Source organism: Gobius niger, assembly GCF_951799975.1.
Source record: "Gobius niger genome assembly, chromosome: 5".
Lineage (NCBI taxonomy): Eukaryota > Metazoa > Chordata > Actinopteri > Gobiiformes > Gobiidae > Gobius > Gobius niger.
In genome coordinates this window covers 26,020,437-26,029,099 of record NC_136856.1, presented here as the reverse complement: position 1 = coordinate 26,029,099, position 8,663 = coordinate 26,020,437, and the positions used below count along the sequence as shown (strand labels likewise).

General features: G+C 42.8%; 1 protein-coding gene across 1 annotated transcript; it reads left to right on the top strand.

Moving 5' to 3' along the window:
• Positions 1-4,335: 4,335 nt before the first annotated feature.
• On the top strand, positions 4,336-6,113 carry nanos1 (nanos homolog 1). Its single transcript, XM_079557313.1, has one exon. The coding sequence runs from the start codon at positions 4,623-4,625 to the stop codon at positions 5,361-5,363; it is 741 nt and encodes a 246-aa protein (XP_079413439.1). The 5' UTR covers positions 4,336-4,622; the 3' UTR covers positions 5,364-6,113.
• The last annotated feature ends 2,550 nt before the right edge of the window (positions 6,114-8,663 follow it).

Genomic DNA, 8,663 nt, shown 5'->3' with positions numbered 1-8,663 from the left:
TGTGTATGAATTGTGCTCTACAAATAAACTTGCCTTGCCTTGCCTTGCCTTTGGTCAGATGAGACCAAAATGGAACTTTTTGGCCTATATGCAAAATGCTATGTTTGCCGTGAATGTAACAGTGCACACATCACCCTAAAAACACCATCCCCACTGTCAAACATGGTGGTGGTAGCATCATGCTTTTCTTCAGTGGGGACAGGGAAGATGGTTCGAGTTGATGGGAAGATGGATGGGGCCAAATACAGGGCGATCTTGGACGAAAACATGTTGCAAAAGACTTAAAACTGGGGCGGAGGTTCTCCTTCCAGCCAGACAACGACCCTAGACATAATGCCAGGGTAACAATGGAATGGTTGAAAATAAAACATATCCATGTGTTAGAAAGGCCAAGTCAAAGTCCAGACCTAAATCCAATCGAGAATCTGTGGAAAGATCTGAAAACTGCGGTTCACAAGCGCTCTCCATCTAATCTAATTGAGCTGGAGCAGTTTTGCAAAGAAGAAATTGGTAAAAATCCAGTCTCAAGATGTGCTGGACTGGTAGAGACGTCAATACCTCAACAGACTTGCAGCTGTAATTGCAGCAAAAGGCGGTTCCACTTTGCACATCCCACTTTTCAGTTTTTTTATTTATATGAAAAAAGTTCAAAATCATGAATAAATTTCATTTTACTTCACGATTATGTGTGACTTAGTGTGTGTCTTTCACTTAAAATTTCTATTATATATATTTACGTTTGTGGACCACAGAGTAGCAAAATGTTGAAAAGTTAAAGGGGTACGGATTCCACTGTATATTTGTTCTTTCTAATCTACGATATGTTTTTTTGTTTTGTTTTACCATGCCACTGCCCCACAAAAAGAAATGACGACGTCCCATATAATATTTACATTCCAGTAAGACACTGTTACACATCGCATATTGTAAATCTTTTGTAAGTGTAACACATTTGATCAAACTATTGATATCTGTCAAGTGACATCACGTTTGGATGCTTTTTCTCTTTGAACACAAAATGATTTATAAATAGATTGAACACAACTGCAAACATCTTTGTGTTGAAAAACCATGTTGGCTGTATGTTCTCCATTATGTTCTCCAAAAGTTGTTTCTATCTCATAAAAAAATGTCTCACGGTGGAACAAATTATGCATGTTTTGTAAAAATAATAATAATTGTAATCCCATTTGGCTCTGTTTCCCATGCACTGTTAAGCATTACATAACACACATGTAAACAAGTTCCCTCACACGCTTGCTTTATCATTGCACCCATCACTTGCATTTTTCCCCCCCATGGTTGACTGCAGCTCCTGTTTACAGTGACCTGTAATTGCACTACGCTGCCCCCTATTGAAACCTCCTCTGCATGTCATGCCTATATGCTTCACACTTGGCTGGGCTCCGGCACAGTTTTTCCATTGATTTTCTGTCCGGGCTTACGCCGGAGGTCCCGTAAACATGGCCTTCATAAAATGAGATGTCAGGCGCCGCTGTTTTTTGCCGTGATTTAACTTTGTTTTGGGGAAAGGAAAGCCCGAGTGTAATGGCTGCCACTAATCATGTGCTTTAATATAACTATTCACTAGTCCCGTAAAATAAAAAAATGAAAATAAAAAATGGTCAGGCCTGAAGACATTGGGTTAGATTTGTATTTGTTTGCAGCATATGGTCCAAGATTTTATCATTTAAAATAATCTAAAAATGATGCAACTTGAGTTCTGAAAAGATAGGACCAAGTTCTCCGGACATTAAAAATACAGAATGGGCATCAGCTGGTGAGAGGCAAGCGTTTTTAGCTCCGGATGAGACAGACAGACAGAATGTGCTGCATGACTCGGAACATATGGGCCCTGAAGTCCTCAATATATTTAGCTTTTGTGCAGTTTTAGACCTGACAGTTTATTAATAATAATAATAATGCCTGACACTTGCATTGTGTTTTACAAACCTGTATTACCAAGTTTCTCAAAGCGCTACAGCATAGTCATTATTCATTCACTCCATACTCGGTGGTGATATGTAATCTACTGTTGTAGCCACAGCTGCCCTGGGGTAGACTTACTGTTGGTCCCTCCGACCACCACCAACCACTCACACACTATACATTCACCCAGGCTTCCTGGTGTTCCCAAACAGTCTCCCATCCAAGTACCAGCCAGGCCCTTTCCTGCTTAGCTTCTGAGATCTTACTGAATCGGGCAGAGCAAAGGTGGTTTATTGTATGTCAGAATTCTTAGATTAGCTTTTATAATGATTTAGCTTTGTTAAATCACCCCAAATATCAGAGCAACTGCACAGTCACCCCTATTCTACAGAAATTGTTTATTCAATTTAGAACCAAACTGGGAAACAGGACAATGTTCCACAGATATTTACAGGTTAAGTTAAGATATGTGCTTTATTTGTCATTGTACAGTTGCACAACAAAATTACCTTCAGGTGTTGGGTTAGTCCTGAGCCGCTGTGACTGAGCCGCGCCACCACTGTGGGCCAACCTGACCAGCAATGTTTTTGGAGGTCTGGGGAAACTGTAGCATCCGGAGGAAACCTGGCTGGCTTCAGCCTCCGCTGATCCTCAGAAACGGTGCAGCGCCTCAAGGGTTTGTCCCTGTGTCAAAGCGTGGTGTCCTGCACTGGTCAGCTCCTCCACAGCCTCCTTCCTCTACCTCCTGCGCAGAACCCTCCGCTCCACAAGTCTTTCACCATCTTCTGAGAAGAGCTTAGCAGTTAGTATCTGTTTTATTCTCCAGTGAACGTCCATTAGCCAGAACAATAGTTTAGCTTAGCTGCGAGTCTTGCCTGGATACCTCCTTGTTAGTTTATTTTTTTGTTTGTGCTGCAGGTGTGGGGAGCTCTTGATGCCTCTTCAGTGTTTCAGAAGAAGAAATTTGAAATGGCACCAGTCTTTCCACAAGGCCCCGCATATACTGCCAATGCTTTCTATGCAAATATCTTGCTTTAAAATAGAAACTTTTGTGAGTCCCAGTGCCACTTAGATAGCAAGGTGGGGGAGGAGGGGCATTATGCTTTTGGAATTATAAACTGTAACCACTATTTGACGCTCCCTCTAGTTGACGGAACCTTATATAGGCAACTGCCTTGGTCGCCTATTCCCAGAACCAAACCTGCAATTAGACTATAACTGAACAGCACATGTACTATATGATCTGCTTCATGCCACGCAGAGACTTGCTTTTATTATTTCTGCATAGGTTTCTTAATCCACTTGACCTCCCTCTGAATTGATTCTTGATTTCCATACATGTAAGAATCTTCCCCCACATTTCTTGAAACTAGAACGGCAAAACCAATAAACTTCCATGGCTGAGAATTCACAACACACCATTATTTCCACCCCCGGATCGTTCTTGTCATACAGACTAGCAGTGAAGTTGTTCGCCGTTAGCGCTCGGGAACAATCGCCGCTGCTGTTAATGACATTACTTCGGCGCCAGCACTGATCAATTAAAGGGACGGGCGGCTCTTTCTCCAGCCCCGGTGCGAAACATTACAATTCCACATGTCCCCCCACGTTCGCTATCGTTAATCATTGTGCGAGAATGAGTTTGGGGATTAACATCTCGTATGCCAGCAGCTACAACATGGGCCGCTCTCTTTGTTATAAGAACTGGCAGTGGTGATGGAAGTCGGGGAAAGTGCATTGGAAGAAACATAGTGCATAATACAGTATATGCTGTCATGACAACTCTAGAATGAACATAAAGCAGGCAAACCCAGGTCAGCATTGATCATCTACTTACTTTTATTTTACAGTGTGAAACAATTTCTATGGAAAAGACAGACAGGAGTGAGAGACTGGGCTGGTCAGGCTCTCCAATACACCTGGAGCGCCTGCTGCAGGCAGAAGTGGTAATGACATGTTTTTAAACAAGCTTTCACTTCCTCCTAAATGAAGCATAGTATACTCCTGGTATGTTGTTAGGTATAACATGGGTTTTAGTGCTTAAAAAAGTGATTTTGCATAATATTATAATAACACAGATTAATGTAATACATATTTTTTGTGTATGATACAATTCATTATAATACAGTATAGATCTGATAATGTTCAGGACTACCTTTCTTTCAGCCCCTTATGGAGTCTGATTTGAACGTTGATTTTGCAAGGCTTTCTTACATATACCTCCCTGAAATTAGCGATCCCAAGTAATCAACATAATTGAAATCCAATCTGAATGCTATTTTGAATGCATGCTCTCGAGTGGGCTGGCTTATAGATATGGCTCCCATCTTGAATCTTGCTGCGCACCAGAGGGTTAACAAATCATGTGTAGGAACAAAACAAGCCCGTGCTGCTGTGTCCAGTGGCTCTTTGTACCACAAAAAAAAAAAGGAAAAAAAGGGGCGGCTGCCTGGAGGCTGATCCCAAACTTGTGTCGTTGAAGCCACTGGCGCCCCGCCCTCCTGCTCCATATAACCAGAAAGCCTTTACGCAGTCCGCTCAAATGTTACAGGAACACTGGAAACGCTGTACATGAACCATTCCCGGAGTCTGGCTGTTACGCACGCCTCTACTACACTTGCCCTCGCTCACTTCTTTGGGATTACTCTATTTCCACTACAACAGAGAGGGGAAAGCACACGCCGCGAGTTGCCATGGATTTTCTCAATCACAACTATTTGAACGCGCGCAGCCCGTACGATTACACTTTTAACTTCTGGAACGACTATCTCGGGCTGACCACTTTGGTGACCAAGAACAACAAGCTGCCGCAGAACCCCAACTCCATCACCGAGTCCCTGAAGGCGACGCTGGGCTTGGAGGATGACGACTCCCCGGCGGCATGCCCATGCGCCGCGGAGAACGGCCACCTGGACTGCTGCTGCTCCTGCTGCCCCTCCGTGAGCCCGCCGCCCCCTGCCTCCATACTGGACTTGAAGGAGCGCTTCGCCATCCTCAGCCCGTTCCACAAGCACCTTCCCGAGAGGGGCATCGGCCTCTGCGGAGGCGGCGGCGGCGTAGGGGAGGCGGGCTTCGGGGGCGCGTTCCAGGGCTTCGACCTGTTCAGCGTGGAGGCGGCGCGGAAGATGCGTAAACCCAACGCGGCGGGAGGGGGCGGCGGCGGTGGCGGCGGCAGGGGCAAGCAGGAGCCCAAGATCTGCGTGTTTTGTCGGAACAACGGCGCGCCGGAGGAGGTCTACGGATCTCACGTGCTCAAGACCCCGGACGGGCGGGTGGTGTGCCCCATCCTGCGCGCGTATACCTGCCCCCTGTGCAGCGCCAACGGGGACAACGCGCACACGATAAAGTACTGCCCGCTGTCAAAAGAGCAGCCTTCCCAGCGACCACTAAAGGGAGGCAGGGCTGTGGGTGGTAAGCGGATGAAAATCTTTTGAACATGACCCCACTTTGGAACAGAAACAAAAGTCTTATACAATTGCACTGAACAATTTATTGATGACTGTTTTGATCATATATAAAAAACAAAAAAAAAAAAAAAAACATAATGCTCTTCTATTTTTATAGTTGCTTTATCCACATAGAATTATTTGACGCTTTATACATGGGTTTATTTTTAGTTTTTAGAGTTCCTAGTCATCGAGCGTGTGCTATATGAAAAAAAAGAAAGAAAAACACTTATGTATCGAATAGTATTTTCTTCACTGTTGAAAAAGAAAGTATGATTGCCATCTATTTTTTATCAAGTATTTTTGTATGGCGTGGCAAAGCTTGCGTAGGCTATACCGTTTTCCTTTTTCTCATCTTATAGCAAACCAAAGTTATGATTTGTTTCGCCATTAATAAAGCTCAAGAATGTCATGACGGTGTAGTGTGTGGCCATGACGGACGCACTCAAAACCTCTTTGAAACCACAGCATCTTTTTTCCCCCCCAACTTGCGCCACACACAAGAAAAGTTGACATCCAATCCGCCTGGCCTGGGTATTGGATGTTGGAAAGGGGGTGGGGTGGGGGGGTTGGTGGGGGGGACAATGCCAGCACTGTCAGGCATTCTCTCCAAGGGACGTTCCAATCAATTGTTGCCTAAATAGCCAAAACCCCTTTCATCAAGACAGACACTTTTTTTTTCTTTCTTTTTTTTTATGTTTACATTCCCAACTATGGGCACACTGGAGTTTGTTTATGTTCCCCCCCTGTCTTTGTTCACTTACTTGCCCTTTTTTTTTTCTTTTTTTTTTTTTTTTCCTTCAAAAATCTTGTGGGTTACTCCAAGTGGAGCCCATATCTCCCACTCGAGCAAAATGAATGTCACTGATTACTTTTCTGTTTATGAGAGAATTCCAAAAAAAAAAGAAAAAAAAGAAAAAAGGACATGCAAAATGATGGTGAATGTAAATGAATGAAATGTTTTTTGGTTTTTTTTTGGAGGAGGACGTGGGGTGATGTTGTCAGTTGCAGGACTGCACATAACAGACAGTTTTGTTTACCAAAGGCTATACAAATAGAATGAACAGATATTTGCTATGTACAGGCAGTATTTTAACATTTTTTACAAGTGACTTAAGAGGGCGCTACCTCAAAACGGGATGTTTTGTACTTAATGACGATAACGTGTATAATAAAACGAAAATGTCCACAGCAGTTTATTGATAGAGTGCTGCCATTTATAACAAGGGTTTTTTGATAGTATTTTTGATCTTTGTATAACATAATTGTATTTTCCTTTTACATGTAACGCGGAAGCTATGAGCATTTGGTTTCTATTCGCCAGCAAAAAAAAAAAAAAGTAAAAAAAGAAGAGGTGAAGTCTGTACATATTTGACGAGTTTAGCTGTTGGGTGTCGCGTGTGGAGTGTGAGTATGGGGGGGGGGGCAAAATGACGAAACATGTGCCACTTTTAACAGAGGTTTTTTTGTTGTTGTTGTTGTTGACGAAATGATAAAGAGAAAAACTGAGAAACACTGTTGAACTTTGTTATTTATATTTTGCCACGATTTTCCTGTATGCTGCTGTGCAGAATAACAAACATTATGGATTCACTAGAGAAATAAAGTCTTATACAGTATTTGGAGCCATGTGGTTGTGTTTCCTTTTTTTCTTTTTTTCTTTTTTTTTTACAGTGTGGGGGTGGAGCTAAGGAGGGGGCGTGGGCTCCAGCAGGGAGGGAGGGAGGTGGATGTAAACAAAGAGATGTAATGCTGTACATTACCAAAACCGTCATTGTTTTTGTGTTTGCTGATGAACTAGGTCAGTAGTCTGCAACCTTTTGGATTCAAAGACACAATTCTTCCAGAAAATACCAAACAATCTATAAAGCATCTATAAAGAGGCGTATTCATTTTACCTAGAATGTGTGCAGTGAATGTAATGACTTAACCACAGTTGAACCAGTACTTTACCATGGAAAGGTCCAAATTAGAACTAAATATGATCTCCTTATATTATCAGAGAGCTGCAAGTGAATATCACACTAACATTTCAAGTTCCTACTGTGTATTGTTTTCTTCTATGGATTATGGATGCCAAGAGCATCTTCTAACAGACTGTGTGGTTTTGTTTTTGACTTGAATCATAAGAAAATATGGTGCAACTATTCAATAAGAAAGTCCAAAACAAGTTAATTGGGAGTATAAGTGCAAGTCGTTTTATTATTTATGATGAAGTCTGCTGTTTGCAAACCCAGTCCCAGCTTCAGTGAAAAGCACTGATGGTAGCGCCACATTCTCATCAAGTCAACACCAGAGAAAACATCCGTTTAACCTCTGCTGTGGCACTCCAGTATCGGAGCCTGAAGGACACACACAGAGAGGCCGCTTGTTCCCGAGCTCTGCCCACACAAGAATGTCTTGGCTGATTCTGGCCCATTCAGACAGATCATGTTTGCTCTCCCTCCCTGCGCTGCCATCTGTGCAGGCCCGGTCCACACAGGGGCAGGAAGTGAGAGCTTCTAATATGTGGGAGAATCTGAGCTCTGCTGGGCAGCTGCATCCTTGGTTCAGCAACAGTTACTATGTTATGAATACTGGAGCGGGTGACAGGAAAATATGTTTTTTAACTTGGTAAACAGAAAGGAACATCGACATCAAAAGCACATTCTCGTATCTAGTTACACTGTGCTCTATTGGCTGTAGCCAGCGGTGAACAGAAACCAGATACGCCGACAGTCATTTACTGGAGTGCATGTGGGTATGCGCTCAGACATTTTTCGGGGTGAATTTAACAACATAGACCTTTTTCCTATGGTGACTTTTGAGAAGAACTTTTTGAGGTAACATTTAAGGTGCACAATGCAACAGAAAATGTTATATAAACAAAGATAATGAGGCCCAGCTTTGAGACTTTGTGGTAAAGCTCAACAGGCACCTCGCCAGCCTCAGTCCAGCCTCCACTCACTGTTACATTTCCACAACTTGAAAAGTCAAAAAGTATCCAAAGAGGTATGAATAGAGCTGTGAAACATCGCTGCAAGTTACTCTTTGCATTTGTCGATAGAATACAAAGAATTACAAAATTTAACTATTCAAACAAAGACTCATCTCTTTAAGTGTAGTTTTTTTTTTTTACTTAAAAGCGGTTGTATGTCACAGCTATTGTTCCTTCATGTCCTTTCTGAAGCTCTTTGCGTGGCTGTGTACGTAAATGGGTGCCATACAATTACATTTATCTCACTCCCCCTATACCCACTTCCTTCCAGCTGCACACTGTATCAAGCATAGAACAAACAGCATGTGCCT

Coding starts and splice junctions, on each gene's coding strand:
- nanos1 (XM_079557313.1), top strand. CDS start 4,623: ATGGATTTTCTCAATCACAACTATTTGAACGCGCGCAGCCCGTACGAT.